This window comes from Serinus canaria, chromosome 1A, assembly GCF_022539315.1.
Source record: "Serinus canaria isolate serCan28SL12 chromosome 1A, serCan2020, whole genome shotgun sequence".
Lineage (NCBI taxonomy): Eukaryota > Metazoa > Chordata > Aves > Passeriformes > Fringillidae > Serinus > Serinus canaria.
In genome coordinates this window covers 145,463-160,114 of record NC_066314.1, presented here as the reverse complement: position 1 = coordinate 160,114, position 14,652 = coordinate 145,463, and the positions used below count along the sequence as shown (strand labels likewise).

Sequence of the window (14,652 nt, the reverse complement as noted above, 5' to 3'; positions counted from 1 at the left end):
GTGACTGCTCTGTGCCCTCTGTGACTGCTCTGTGCCCTCTGTGACTGCTCTGTGCCCTCTGTGACTGCTCTGTGTCCCCTCTGTGACTGCTCTGTGCTTCGCACATCGGGATTTCCCCTGCACTGCGGGGTCAGCGTAGGGCCGGTAGCTGGGTCAGTGACCCCTGCAGGTCCAGCTCAGGGGGTCTCTGAATGAGCACCTGTAACTGAGTCTGCGGCTCCACGGCAGCCCGGCCCCTCCGCTGGGCCACACCGACCAGCTGGGAAAGGCTGTGAGTGACAGAGGGACCAGGGGTCACCAGAGAGGAGACCAGGCACTGACCAGGCAGTGACCGGGGGTGACCAGGCACTGCCCAGGCACTGACCAGGCGGTGACCAGGCACTGACCAAGCAGTGACCAGGCAGTGACCGGGGGGTGACCAGGGTACACACTCTCCCCACCGCCCCAGCCCCGCCTCGGCTTTCCCGCCTTTCCCGCGCACGTGACTCTGCATTTCCCGCGTGCGCGTGCGCAGTGCGGCGCGGGGCGCCCCGGTGGGCGGAGCCAGCGGGAGGCGCGCGCCTGAGGACGTGGCGCTTTCCAGCCAATCAGCGCCCGCGTCTCCGGCGGGGTGGGCGGGGCCGGAGGGAGCGGGGCCGGTGGAGGGCGTGGGGGGCGGGGCACGAGGAGGGGGCGGGCAGAGGGGCGGAGTGGCGGCAAAAAAGACCAATCGGGACCCGCATCGGCGCGGAGGAGGAGGCGTGGCCCGCCCGTGATTGGTGGGCGGGGAGGGAGCGCGGGGGGCCGTGCGGCGTGGCGCGGCGCCGACTTCCGGTGCGCGGAGCGGCGGCGGCGGCAGCGGCGGCAGTGGGGACGGTGAGGGACGGGAAGGGACCGGGATGGGCACCGCGGCCGGGGCCGGGGCCGGGGCTTGGGGAAGAGGCGGGAGCGGCTCTGCGGGGCCGCTGCGGTGTGGCGGTAACGCGGCGGCGGCAGCGCCGGGCCCGGTCTCCATGGGAACGGGCGGGAGCGGCGGTGGCGCCGCGTCCGCGACTCCTGCGGCCCGTCCCGCTGCGCGGTGCCGAGTCCCAGGGCCGCCCGTGACCGGGCCCAGGGCGAGTGGGCAGGGCCGGTCGGGACCGCTGGTCCCGGGGACGGAGCCCCGTCCGCATCTCGCGACCAGGGCGGGACCGGCCCGCGGGAATCCATCGCGTCCCCGGGGCGTTATCCGTGGGGATAACGGGCTGTGGGACCCCCGGGATAACGGGCTGTGGGACTCTCGGTGCTGCCCTGCGCGGGGGCTCTGGGCCGAGGAGGTGCCAGCCCAAGCCCGTGCTCTCTCCCGCAGCTCTCGGTGAGCCCAGAACGCTGGGGCTGGTTTGGGGCAGGACCAGCCCGTTTCTACCCCGGCATTGGTTTTGGCTCCATGTCTCCCCCACATCCTTCTCAGGGCCGGAATTGGCCCTCGCCGTGCCCCCGGGGTGGCACCCTGGGGTCCCAGTTAATTGTTCCCTGGCTGCTCCAATGGGATCCATCCCCTGAAAAGCCAAAACAGGCTGATTCCCAAACCCGAACAAATTGTGTTGCCTGTGGGGGGTTTGATGTGATCCTTTTGGCCTCCCACATGAGAAATGTGTGTCCAGAGGGTCTTCTTCCCATCAGTTTCCTCTAAATGTCACCACAGTTTCAAGCCCAGGGCAGGATCCTCTGCAGAATTCCTCTGTCAGTATCCTAGCAAACCGAATGGGAATTCTGGGTTTTTCCATCAGTTTTTCCGCAAACCCACCTGGCATCCCAAGTTCTTCCATCAACAGCCCATCAAACCCCCCTGGAACCCCGAGTTTCTCCATCAGTATCCTTGGAATCTCAATGTCCTCCATCAGTATCCCCCCTAGCCCCGCTGGAATCCCGAGTTCCTCCCCAGCTGAGGGTCTGGGCCCCCATTCTGACCCCCCACCACTGGTTCCTGCTCCCAACTTCCCTGCAGTTCACCAGAGACCCTTTATCCAGGAGGAAAGGGCCAAAGGCCCCTTGGGAGGAGAGAGGCTCTGCTTCCCCTCAGGTTGGGATATCCACAGGGAGTCCAGGCCCATCCCGTGGTCAGCAGGAGCTGCTGGTGCTGCCAGGTTTTTCTGGAGAATTCTTTATGGATAACTGTGGGGGGGCTGTGGGTCTTGGTGTCTCTGGGCACCTTTCCTGGCACCCAGCACTGCCTGGATCCGGCTGGAGCTGGGATTGTCCCTCTTTGGTCACTTCCAAGTGCCTCCGGGCTCTGTGTGGACACTGGCAGATAAAATCGGGCTGTTTGACCTGCCCCAGGTCACTCTGTGCTCCAGCTGGCTGATCCTGGGATCAGCACGGAGCTGGGCAGGGCCTGGCTGCTGGGAAGTGCCCAGAGGGAGCAGGAGCTGGATCCTGGGGACAGGGATACCCAGAGGAGCAGGAGTTGGATCCTGGGGACAGGGATACCCAGAGGAGCAGGAGTTGGATCCTGGGGACAGGGAGGGATACCCAGAGGAGCAGGAGATGGATCCGGCTGTTCAGGTGGATACCCAGAGGGAGCGGAGTTGGATTCCTGGGGACAGGGATGGTACCCCAGAGGAGCAGGAGTTGGATCCTGGGGTCAGGGATGGATACCCAGAGGAGCAGGAGTTGGATCCTGGGGACAGGGATACCCAGAGGAGCAGGAGATGGATCCTGGGGTCAGGGATGGATACCCAGAGGAGTAGGAGATGGATCCTGGGGACAGGGATGGATACCCAGAGGAGCAGGAGTTGGATCCTGGTGACAGGGATGGATACCCAGAGGAGCAGGAGTTGGATCCTGGTGTCAGGGATACCCAGAGGAGCAGGAGTTGGATCCTGGGGACAGGGATGGATACCCAGAGGAGCAGGAGATGGATCCTGGGGACAGGGATACCCAGAGGAGCAGGAGTTGGATCCTGGGGACAGGGATGGATACCCAGAGGAGCAGGAGTTGGATCCTGGGGACAGGGATACCCAGAGGAGCAGGAGTTGGATCCTGAGGACAGGGATACCCAGAGGAGCAGGAGATGGATCCTGGGGTCAGGGATACCCAGAGGAGCAGGAGATGGATCCTGGGGTCAGGGATGGATACCCAGAGGAGCAGGAGTCAGCTCCTGGGGACAGGGATGGACACCCAGAGGAGCAGGAGATGGATCCTGGGGTCAGGGATACCCAGAGGAGCAGGAGTTGGATCCTGGGGACAGGGATACCCAGAGGAGCAGGAGATGGATCCTGGGGACAGGGATGGATACCCAGAGGAGCAGGAGTTGGATCCTGGGGTCAGGGATGGATACCCAGAGGAGCAGGAGTTGGATCCTGGGGTCAGGGATGGATACCCAGAGCTCCATGTAAACCTAGCACTGGCTTTCCCTCCTGGAAGGTTCTCCTCCCCGGAAACACTAAAAAAAAGTGACTTTTTCTCTTTGTAACCCGAATCCCCTCACCATGCCCCCTCCTCCCCCGCTTCCAAGGAATTGAAGCTTGTGGATTTCCTGAATGGTCCGATAAATCCTCATTCAAAAAAAAAAGGGAAGGAAGGAAGGGGCTTTTCCACATCCCTTCCCCACGTCCTGCCACCACTGCCTTGGTTTGACCTGGGACCAGTCCCAGGTGTCTCCTGGTCATTCCTGGGTCACTCCCAGAGCAGAACTCCTTGGTGTGAGTTCAGGGTAAATGGCTGAGGTTCAGGCTAAAGGGGAATACCTGGATTTTAAACCACAGACTTTAAGAGATAAGGAATGGCAATACCTGGGTTTACATTTATGTTTAAGAGCTCTGGATGGGGAAGACCTGGATGTAAATTTAAAAGGGTAAGGATGGGGAATATCTTGGGTTTAAATTTAGGTTAAAGCAATAGGAATGAGGAATATATTGAATTAAATTTGCATTTAAGAGCTCTGGATGGTGAATATCTGGATTAAATTTAGAGTGAAAGTTAAAAACCAGAAATATCTTGATTAAATTTTAAAGCTAAATACACCAGGATGATGAATACCTGGACTGAAATTTAAAGAGATCCGGGTGGGGAACACCTGGATCTAAGAAGGGATCTCAGTGATGAGCATGGGGAACACCTGAGTTCCTGCTGGGATCTAAAGGGATGAGCCTCTGGAATCCTTCCAGAGCTGCCGTGGATGCCAGGCACATTTGGGTGGTTTGGCCAGGCGGGTCCCAGTGCGGGGGATTGGGTCTGTGGGGGAGGATTCACCCACAGTGGGTCTGGGGGAGCACCAGGGCTGGGAGGGGATGTGGGGGGAGAGCCGGGGGGGTGTGCACGTCCTTCATTCCTCCCATCTGGATCCACTTCCTTCCTGCCTGCCTTCCTTCCCGCCAGGAGCCCTCTCCCCACCCCTGGATCCCCTCCCAGCCCAGCTGCTGCTCTCAGGGGCTCTGGGATGGGGTCGGGAGCAGCTCAGGGGAAACGGGACATTGCCCACGTGCACGGGGGCTGGAAATTCCCTGTGCCTGATAGTCTGGGTTAATTAATCCCTGTGCCCCGATAAGCTGTGTTAATTACTTACTGTGCCCTGATAACCTGTGTTAATGAATGCCTGTGCCCTGATAATCCGTGTCAGTGAATCACTTTTGCCCAGATAACCCATATCAGTTCATTACAGTGCCCTGATAATTAGGATCAGTTAATCAATTTGGCCTGAGAATATTCATCATTTTCCCCCATAAGTTGCATTTATTAGTCATTTGTGCCCACACAAATCTGCACTAATTCTCCATTTTCCCAAATAACGTGCAGTAATTCCCCATTTTTCCCAGTCTGCATTAAATTATCGTCTTTGCCTAGACAATCCATATTTATCATTTCATCCAGATCATCTGGATTAATTAATCATTTTTGCTCCCATAATCTGTATTATTATTCATCTGTTTTTTCCCCAATAACATGCCTTAATCCCCATTTCTCCCAGATAATTTGCCCCAATCCCCAATTTTTCCAAGATAACTGGCCCTAAACCCTGATCTTTCCAAACAACCGGCCCTAATCCCCATTTTTCCTCGACAGCACGCCCTGGTCCTCTCCCTCCCTGTTCTGGCCCTGGCAATGCCTGGTGCCCACGGCCGGGTCCCTGTCCCCCGGTCCCTGTCCCCCTGTCCCTGTCCCATGGCCATGTCCCTGTTCCACAGCAGTGTCCCTGTCCCCTGGTCCCTGTCCCATCACGGTGTCCCTGTCCCCCGATCCCTGTCCCATAGCAGTGTCCCTGTCCCACGGTGGTGTCCCTGTCCCAGGGTCCCTGTCCCACAGCGTGTCCCTGTCCCACTGTCCCTGTCCCACAGTGGTGTCCCTGTCCCAGGGTCCCTGTCCCACGGCGGTGTCCCTGTCCCACTGTCCCTGTCCCACAGTGGTGTCCCTGTCCCAGGGTCCCTGTCCCACGGCGGTGTCCCTGTCCCAGGGTCCCTGTCCCACAGTGGTGTCCCTGTCCCAGTGTCCCTGTCCCAGTGTCCCTGTCCCACTGTCCCTGTCCCACGGCGGTGTCCCTGTCCCAGTGTCGCTGTCCCACGGCGGTGTCCCTGTCCCAGTGTCCCTGTCCCATGCCGGTGTCCCTGTCCCACGGCGGTGTCCCTGTCCCAGGGTCCCCGTCCCACAGCGTGTCCCTGTCCCAGTGTCCCTGTCCCACGGCGGTGTCCCTGTCCCAGTGTCCCTGTCCCAGTGTCCCTGTCCCAGTGTCCCTGTCCCACAGCAGGGTCCCTGTCCCACGGCGGTGTCCCTGTCCCACTGTCCCTGTCCCAGTGTCCCTGTCCCAGTGTCCCTGTCCCACGGTGATGTCCCTGTCCCAGTGTCCCTGTCCCACGGCGGTGTCCCTGTCCCACGGCCGTGTCCCTGTCCCACAGCGGTGTCCCTGTCCCACAGCAGTGTCCCTGTCCCACGGCGGTGTCCCTGTCCCACGACGGTGTCCCTGTCCCACGGCGGTGTCCCTGTCCCCGCAGGCCGGCACGATGCGGTTCCCGCGGCTCCTGCTGTGCCTGGGCGTGTGGGCGCTGTGTGGCTCGGCCAAGCCCACGGAGCGCAAGGAGCGCGTGGTGCGGGAGGCCCCGCTCAGCGCCCGCGAGCACGACGACGCCCAGAGCTTCGACTACGACCACGACGCCTTCCTGGGCGCCGACGAGGCCAAGAGCTTCGACCAGCTCACCCCGGAGGAGAGCAAGGAGCGCCTGGGGTAAGGACAGCATCCCCCCCCTGCCCGCAGCGGGAACGCAGCCACACGGGCACGCTCCTGCTCCCGGCCTAGGAATTCCCCAAAAAGTCACCTGGAGCCATTTCCTGTGCCCGGCATTCCCTAAATCTCCCGAGCAGGCAGGGGGGTTCTGCACTGTGCTGTGCTTGCTCCTGTTCTCTGGGGGCCTCTGGAGCCCCTGGGATCACTGGTATTTCTCAGCTGGAAGTTGGCTGGGAGCTGGGAAACCAGAGCCTGTATAGAGATCCCCCCTCCAGTGTCTCCACTGGGACCCCAGGATGGCTGTGCCTCCCCTCAGATCCAGGATGACTGTTCCTGCCCTGGGATCCGGCCGTTCCTGCCCTGGGATCCGGCCGTTCCTGCCCTGGGATCCGGCCGTTCCTGCCCTGGGATCCGGCCGTTCCTGCCCTGGGATCCGGCCGTTCCTGCCCTGGGATCCGGCCGTTCCTGCCCTGGGATCCGGCCGTTCCTGCCCTGGGATCCGGCCGTTCCTGCCCTGGGATCCGGCCGTTCCTCCCCTGGGATCTGCCCTGGGATGGTTCCGGGAGCCGCCCGGGCCGGGTGCCCCCTCAGCAGCTGCTGCCGCAGTTGTTCTGGGGCTCGGGGTGGCTCAAACCTGGGACCTGCAGCCTCCAGCAGGGTGGGGGGCCTGGGGCACAGAGGCTCCCCAGGGAGCTTGGGACACCTCTCAAGGTGCTGGGCTCCAGTCACCTTGGAAATGGATGCCTTTGGCTGGGTATTCATGGAGTGGGTTGGGTGGGAAGGACCTCAAATCCCCTCCAGTGCCCCCCCTGCCATGGCAGGGACCCCTCCCACTGTCCCAGGTGCTCCCAGCCCCACTGTCCAGCCTGGCCTTGGGCACTCCAGGGATCCAGGGGCAGCCCCAGCTGCTCTGGGCACCCTGTGCCAGGGCCTGCCTGCCCTCCCAGCCAGGAATCGCTTCCAAGATTCCACCTGAATCTCTCCTTTTTAGTCAGACTTGATTTTTTCAGCCAAGCATCCCAACCTTGCTGCTGCTGGAGCAGCACTTATACCACAGCCCATGGCGAATTTTGGGCTGTTTTTTGGGAATGGTGCTCCCCAATAGGAAAGAAAAGCTCAACTGCATGTGGATGCTGGGGACACTTCCAGAGTGAGCCAATTCCCACAGCGGGATGTGCAGGGCAGGGGGTGCCAGGTTCCATCCATCCCTGTGGATCTTCCAGGCCCCCGGTGGGGAAGGAGATGCTGGTCTCTCCCCCAGCACGCCCTGGCCAGAGGGAATTTCCTCCCTCCAGGGACAATTTTAAACTGGAAAACCCCTTGATCCCTTGGAGCCAGGCCCTGGTCGCTCCATAAGTTCCAAAATATAGGATCCAGGAGGCTGCCCGCGGAGCAGCGTCAGGTCCGAGGGGAGCTGGGCCTCCCCCGGCCTCTCCCGATGCCAGGGCTGCGATCCCAGAGCCCGTCACGGCTCAATCCCATTGTTCTGCCGAGTTACCCGGAACGCCTTTCCATGGGGGATTTACCGCGCTGCGCACCAGCAGCCCGGGGCCGTCCGCGGGGCCAGCTCCGGCCATCCCCAGCGGGGGGCTCCCATATCCCCTTCTCCCGGGGGGTTCTGTGAGCTCTGTGCCCCAGCGGGGCTGGGCTGCAGCAGGGGCCGCTTTTCCTGCGGGAGCTCCGCCTCGGCTCGCTCCCCTCCCGCCCTGGGGCCGCGGCTTTGGGAGCGCTGCCCGCTGCCTGCCCGGTCGGTGTGTCCCGGCCGTGCCCGTCCCTTGGAGCGGGCAGTGGGAAGGGCGAGCAGCTGCCACCCGCTGCCTGCCCGGTCTGTGTGTCCCGGCAGTGCCTGTCCCTTGGAGCGGGCAGTGGGAAGGGCGAGCAGCTGCCGCCCTCCCCAACATCTGCTGCCCGCCCTTGCCGGGGGCAGGACGGGCCTTTGGCAGAGTGGAGGGGTTTGGTGGCTGCTGCCCTGGGAAAGCAGCCGCGAGCAGCTGGTGCCAGCCCCCGGACCTGGGTGGGGAGGAGGTTTGGGAGCTTCCTGAGCACTCGGCTCTGGGCTGGAGAGGGTTTGGCTTCCCTGGGAAGCTGTTCCCTAATTAACCCCGTAGAAGCTGCCCTGGACGAACTGCCTGGCCATCAACCACTGCCGGCTCTGGTCCTCCATTCCAGGGATTTTTCCCTCATAATTCCCTTGCCGGTGGTGTACCTTCTTGAGAGAAGGAAGCACGGATTTTTTCCCTGAAATAGGAAGGTTTTGACGGATTTATTTGTGGTTTATGTATTTACATGGGCAAATGTTTAATATCCATGTGATACTTTACATAATTCTATGCAGAATTTTATAATATTTATTGACTTGTTATATATTTGTAAGGAAAATTCTGAATGTTTATGTGACATTTTGCATATTTCTGTGTTTGATCAGAAATATCTGAAGGGACACTTTGCACATTGATATATAAAATTCTGAAATATTTCTATAATATTTCCATAATATTTCTGCATAAGTTTGGGCACTATTGATGAGCTATTTTTTATATTTACATATTTATTTTATATATTTTTCTGTAAAATCACTCTGGTCTCCAAGCCCTGCCCACTGCCCCCACTCTGGCCTCTCACTGTCAGAACTAAATTCCACATTTTCCTCTTGTTCTTCCAGTCTCTCTCCAGCTTCTCATTGCCAGCAACATCCTTTGTGCCACAGAGGAATTCCTGGTTTTCCTAGACCCAGGCAATTCTGGAACACAGAAACCTGGGTGTGAGCGTGGGTGGCTCCGGTGCCCGGTTTTCCCTTTGCGTCAATATTTTTGGAATTAATAGTCCTAGTGGCGATCTAAAATTTAAAATCCCATATTTTCCACCTGTCTTCTAAAGTTCCTCAAATACCTGGGCTGGAGCTCAGGATTCCTGACCTGTTTTCCGTTAAACCTTCATGTTAGAAGAAGTAAACAGGATCCTTCAGCTTCACCAGACAAAGGATTTGGGGGTGGTTATCCCTGATTTTCATCCGAGGAGCCCAAACCCTGCCCAGCGCAGAGCCGGGAGTGCTCCGGGGAGCGAGCGCTGCGGATCAGGCAGCCCCCACCCCCCGGCTCCATCTGCCCCTGGATCCTGCATTCCTGCCGGCCTTTCCTACAGCTGCTGCTAAAAATAACGGAGGCACGCGGCTCCGGGGCTGCGGCTCCGGTGTCTGCCCCGGGCAGCGGGCGGGACCGGCCCGGCTCCGCCGCTGCTCCAGGGCTGCTCTGCTCCGCTGGGCTTGGGCGGCTCCCGCTCCTCCCGCAGAGACAAACTTCCCCAAACTTCCCGGGTTTAGCAGAAATGTGTGTCCGTGGCAGGGAGGACAAGCAGATGGAGCTTTCCTAAGGTTTAACGGGGAAGGTTTTCCCCTAAAAAATTGTAATTCCTGAAGGAACCACAACCTGAGCGGTTCGAGAGAGGCCAAGACGGTGATTTCTGTGTCTGACACAGTGTTTTCTGTGCCCAAAACAGAGTTTTGGCAGCTGACCTTGCTTTTCGGCACCTAACCCAAATGTTGGTTTTAAAGATAAACTTTTCAAATGGTTGAATTTGCAAGTTTCATAACCACCTCAAACTTTCTCCTGGCATCACCAGGAGAGGCAGAGCCAATATTCCCATTTTTAATATAAATATGGGTCTGTACTCCTCATCTGAACCATCTTGGTCAAAGGACGCATGGATGGGTCTTTCCCAGGGGCTTAAAAGGAAGTTTTTCCCCTAAAACTCATAATTTCTGGAGAAACCAAATCCTGAGTGGTCCAAAAGTGGCCAAGCCAGGGATTTTCATGTCTGAGCCAAAGTTTTGGCAGCTGAACCATATGTTGGTTTTAAGGATAAACTCTCCAAATGGTTGAATTCCCAAATTCTGTAGTAACCTCAACTTGCCCTCTCTGCCCCTTCCCATTCCCTCCCTGCTAGCCTCTCATTTTTTTTAACTTTTGCTGCATTTCTCTGTGTTTCCCACAGGAAGATTGTAGGGAAAATAGATGAGGATGGAGATGGGTTTGTGACAGTGGAGGAGCTGAAGGCCTGGATCAAGTTTGCCCAAAAGCGCTGGATTTACGAGGATGTGGAGCGCCAGTGGAAGGGGCACGACCTCAATGAGGACGGGCTTGTGTCCTGGGAGGAGTACAAAAATGCCACCTATGGATACATCCTGGGTATGTCCTGGCTCTTGGCACGGGCCTTTCCTGGAGCCAGCAGCTGGGATGTCCTGCTCTGCTTTGGGCCACCGAGGGTCGGTGGGGTGGAGGCGGATCAGGGTGGGCTCCTGGCACAGTGAGTGGTCAGAGATCGGGATGGGCTCATGGAGTGATGGTCAGCGGGTGGTCAGGGATCAGGGTGGGCTCCTGGCACAGTGGGTGGTCAGGGATCGGGATGGGCTCGTGGAGGGGTGATCATGGATCGGGATGGGCTCATGGAGAGGTGGTCAGGGATCAGGTGGGCTCATGGAGTGATGGTCAGCAGGTGGTCAGGGATCGGGATGGGCTCATGGAGTGGGTGGTCATGGATCAGGGTGGGCTCCTGGCACAGTGGGTGGTCAGGGATTGGGATGGGCTCATGGAGGGGTGATCATGGATCAGGATGGGCTCATGGAGTGATGGTCAGCGGGTGGTCAGGGATCAGGGTGGGCCCATGGAGTGATGGTTGGTGGGATGGACGCAGATCCAGATGGGGTTGTGGTGGAGAGGGAGCTTGGGGCCTGGATTAGGGAGGCCCAGAGGAAGTTGTGGTTGAGAGTGTGGAGTGGTGCTGGGCTGGCTCTTGGCTGACCTGAGATGGATTTGTCCCCAGGATAAGCACAGGAATATGATGTAGGATGTGACCTTGGTATATGTGGGGCCAGCTGGAGAGATGTCCCCAATATGTTACACTTTAAAACCTCTAAAACTCTTCAAATTGACCTCCTGGTGGCATTAGCAAAGAGAAATCCAAGGAAAAGAGCCCAAAACACATGGAAATCTCCCCAACTGAAAGTTTACACACCCCACACCCTCCTTTTCTCCTCTGCAGCCACACTTGGGCATTATTAATGTCCCTGGTGGCAGATGCAGCTCTGGGCTGAATTCAGGTGATTTGGGGATGAATGGCATGTGGGAATGGGGGTTTCCAGCCCTTGGAATTCCTGGTTTGTGGGGGAATTTGGGACCTGCAGGTGGTACCCACTGATCCGCGGCTGTGGAGCCGCCTTGGTGTGTCCATTGTGTCCCTAAACCCAAAAAACCACTAGCAGAGATTTCAGTTGCTTTCCCTTGTCCTGGGAGCCGTGTTAGACCCCGGAACTTGGGGATTTTGGGACACATGGTGGGCCAGCAGAGTGGCATGGCTTCAGACGTCCCTGGCAGTGAGGGAAGCAGCAGCTCTTTTGGGGTTAAAACCTTAAACTGTCAAGCCCTGTGCCAGCTCTGGCCTCCAGCACTGTGGACTGGCCCGGGTGGAGGAGCTGCAGCTCTGGAGTGTCGAATCCACTCTAATTTCCCAAATATTGCCAAAAATAGTCAGACTGCTCCGCGGGATGTGCAGAGGGGGAGTCGCTGCGCAGGAGGCTCATCCATCTCCCTTGGGATTGGGGAGGATCTGGATTTGCTGTGCTGGTGGCCAGGGAAGGCCCCATGGCACCCCTGGGCTGGGGCAGCACCTCCCAAACCTCCCTTTGCCATGGGTTTCTGGGCTCTGGGCTAATCTGCCTGGGTAAATCCAGCCTGGAAGGGGCAGAGAGGTCCTGGGAAGGGTTGAGCACTGTTTGAAGGGTCTGGGGTGGCATTTCGGAGCTGAAGGTGTTGGATAAGGAAAAGTGTGGGCATTCACGAGGAACAGCCTTAACGAGAGAGCCCTGCATTAGCAGCAGCCCTTGATGAGCTGGAGGAGCAGTCCCCCCGCAGCCTGGCAGCGTGTGGGCAGTGCCCAGCCCCCGGCTCCAGAGCTGCAGCGGCGCTGTGTGCCCTTGGCAGGCCCCAGTGCAGCCTCCACTCCTGCTGCTCCCACATACTTGTGTCCTTACGGAGTGCCGGGAGGATCCTGCCTCACGCTCTGGCTCTGGCTCCTCTCGGCAGGAATTACTTTTCCACTGCTCCTTGCTGCTAAAATGTTCCCCTGTCTTCTCCTCGCTCCCCTCCCTGGCCAGAGTGGGGCTGGAATGCCTCTGGAAGTGCCTCCTGAGTGTTGACCCGTGGCCAAGGGATGCATGGGGCCAGGCATTGCCCTCGGCTGCTCTGGAGGGTCCAGAATGTGGTGTTTTGTCAGCAAAACGAGATGCTGGGAGTGGTTTTATTAATTAATTAATTACACACCAGGATGAGTCACTGGGTGGCCCCCAGAAGTGTCACGGAGCAGTATGGGGTTCTGCTGGGGGGAGATCTGGGAAGCAGGGAATATCAAGTGATGAATGTCCAAGAGCTTCATCTGAGACTGGAAATTCCTTTGAAACTCCCTTCAAAATCAGAATATCATCATCATCATCACTTCTCCTATTTTTTGTTAATTCTTCAATCCCATGGCGGGATCCAAAGCCAGGACACAAGATGTTGGGTTGAGTTTGTGGCTTTGCTGCCATACTCTGAGCAAAACCCCCCGGCTCTGTCTGCTCCCCCAAAACTTTCCCAGCCCAGAGACCAAGGCAGGAAGTAACTTTGGGGGCTTTGGGAGGGTTTAACCCTTTTTAACCCATCTGCCCCGCCTCCACTCCCCCATCAAATCCATTAATTAGCCCAACAGCAATTAAGAATCATCTGTTAATGGTGCTGGTCCTAAAGGTTTCCTAGTTCAGGGCTATGCTGCTTCTCAAGGCAAAACCTTGGGAACAGAATGGGGAATTTGGGGTTCATTCTGCCCTAGAGCTGCCTAAAGTCAAAATCTTTGGATATTTAGTGGATGCTCCAGAGCTCCTTAATCCCAAGCCCCTTAATCCAGGCTCCCCAATGCCTGTCTTTTGTCCCAGGTAACAGAGCAGGGACACAGGGGCTTTGGGGCCTGGCTCTGGTTTAACTTCAGCAGCCCGTGGCAGTGTCGGCCAGGATCCGCGTTCTCCAGGGCTGCCGGACACTGCTGTGTCCCTAAGTCCTGTCCTGCTGCTGGCAGGGCTGTGCCAAGCAGCCACGCGTGCCCCGCGGTCCCACCCGGCCGATGCCTGCTGGCCCTGGCACTGCCGGCAGCGAGTGAGATCCCCTTACACATTCCCCTCCCAAAATAGTTCACGTTGAGCCTCTGGCCGTGCTGGCCAAAGCCCCCTTGGCCTGTCTTTTGGGGCCTCTCCCTGGGAATGTCATGGTCCCAGGGCTTCTGCAGCTCCTCCTCCTCCTGGGAGTGGGCACGGGAGAGAAGGGAGGGCTGCCGTTGGTCTTTGGCTGGCAAAGCACCAGGAGGTTGTGCTGAGAGGGAGGAAGTTGAGTTGGGTTTGAGGTCGGCTGGAGGATGTTGAGGTTGCATTGAGGAAGTTGAGGATGAGAAGGTTATGCTCAGGAGGTTGAGTGGGGGAGGTTGAGGTTGGGTTGGGGTGAAAGTTGAGGTTGGGTTGAGGAGATTGAAGTTGTCTTGAGGTTGAAGTTGAGAGGAAGCTGAGGTTTAGCAGAGGAGGTTGAGCTCGAGCTGAGGTTGAGCTGAGAATGCTGAGTTGGTTGAGGCTGTGTTGGTGGTTCGGGTCCTCGCCCTGCCCGGGCTGACCCGGTGCTCCCTGTGCTCCCCAGACGATCCGGACCCTGACGATGGCTTCAACTACAAACAGATGATGGTGCGGGACGAGCGGCGCTTCAAGATGGCCGACAAGGACGGGGACCTGGCCGCCACCAAGGAGGAGTTCACGGCCTTCCTGCACCCCGAGGAGTATGACTACATGAAGGACATCGTTGTGCAGGTGGGGACAGCGCAGGGGCACTCTGGGGAGCTCTGGTGGCGGGTGGTCACTGAGGGGCAGGAGTTGCCTCGGGCCCGGCTCACGCTGGCACCTTCTTGCAGGAAACCATGGAGGACATTGACAAGAACGGTGATGGTTTCATTGACCTGGAGGAGTACATCGGTGAGACGCTGGTGCTGCTGCTCCATGTCCTGGCCGTGTCCCCTCAGTGTCCCCGTCCTGGGGGAGCCACTGCCACTGTGTCCTTCCCAGTCCTGCCCCTCACAGAATGTTCTTCTCTCCCTCAACTTCCACCTGCCCCTAGGCCTCCACCGAGGATTTTCGGTTGAAATCATGACCCAAGTGGTGCTGTGAGGTTTTGGGGATGGATTTAGGGAGCTCAAAGCTTTGGGTCCGTCCTTGGGGTGGGGACAGGGCCGTGGGGCTGATGCCGATCCTGCTGTCCCCTCAGGTGACATGTACAGCCAGGACGGTGATGCTGATGAGCCTGAGTGGGTGAAGACGGAGCGGGAACAGTTCGTGGAGTTCCGGGACAAGAACCGGGATGGGAAGATGGACAAGGAGGAGACCAAGGATTGGATCCTGCCCTCGGACTACGACCACG

The 14,652-nt window shown here is 58.4% G+C and overlaps 1 protein-coding gene across 1 annotated transcript; it reads left to right on the top strand.

Annotated features, from left to right (window-relative positions):
* Positions 1–807: 807 nt before the first annotated feature.
* On the top strand, positions 808–14,648 carry CALU (calumenin; the record flags this gene model as incomplete). The annotated part of the gene is made up of 6 exons (XM_050985087.1): positions 808–855; positions 5,946–6,175; positions 10,166–10,359; positions 13,882–14,048; positions 14,150–14,210; positions 14,500–14,648. Coding segments are annotated over exons 2-6 (792 nt in total), but the record flags the coding sequence as incomplete, so codon positions are not given.
* Positions 14,649–14,652: the final 4 nt, after the last annotated feature.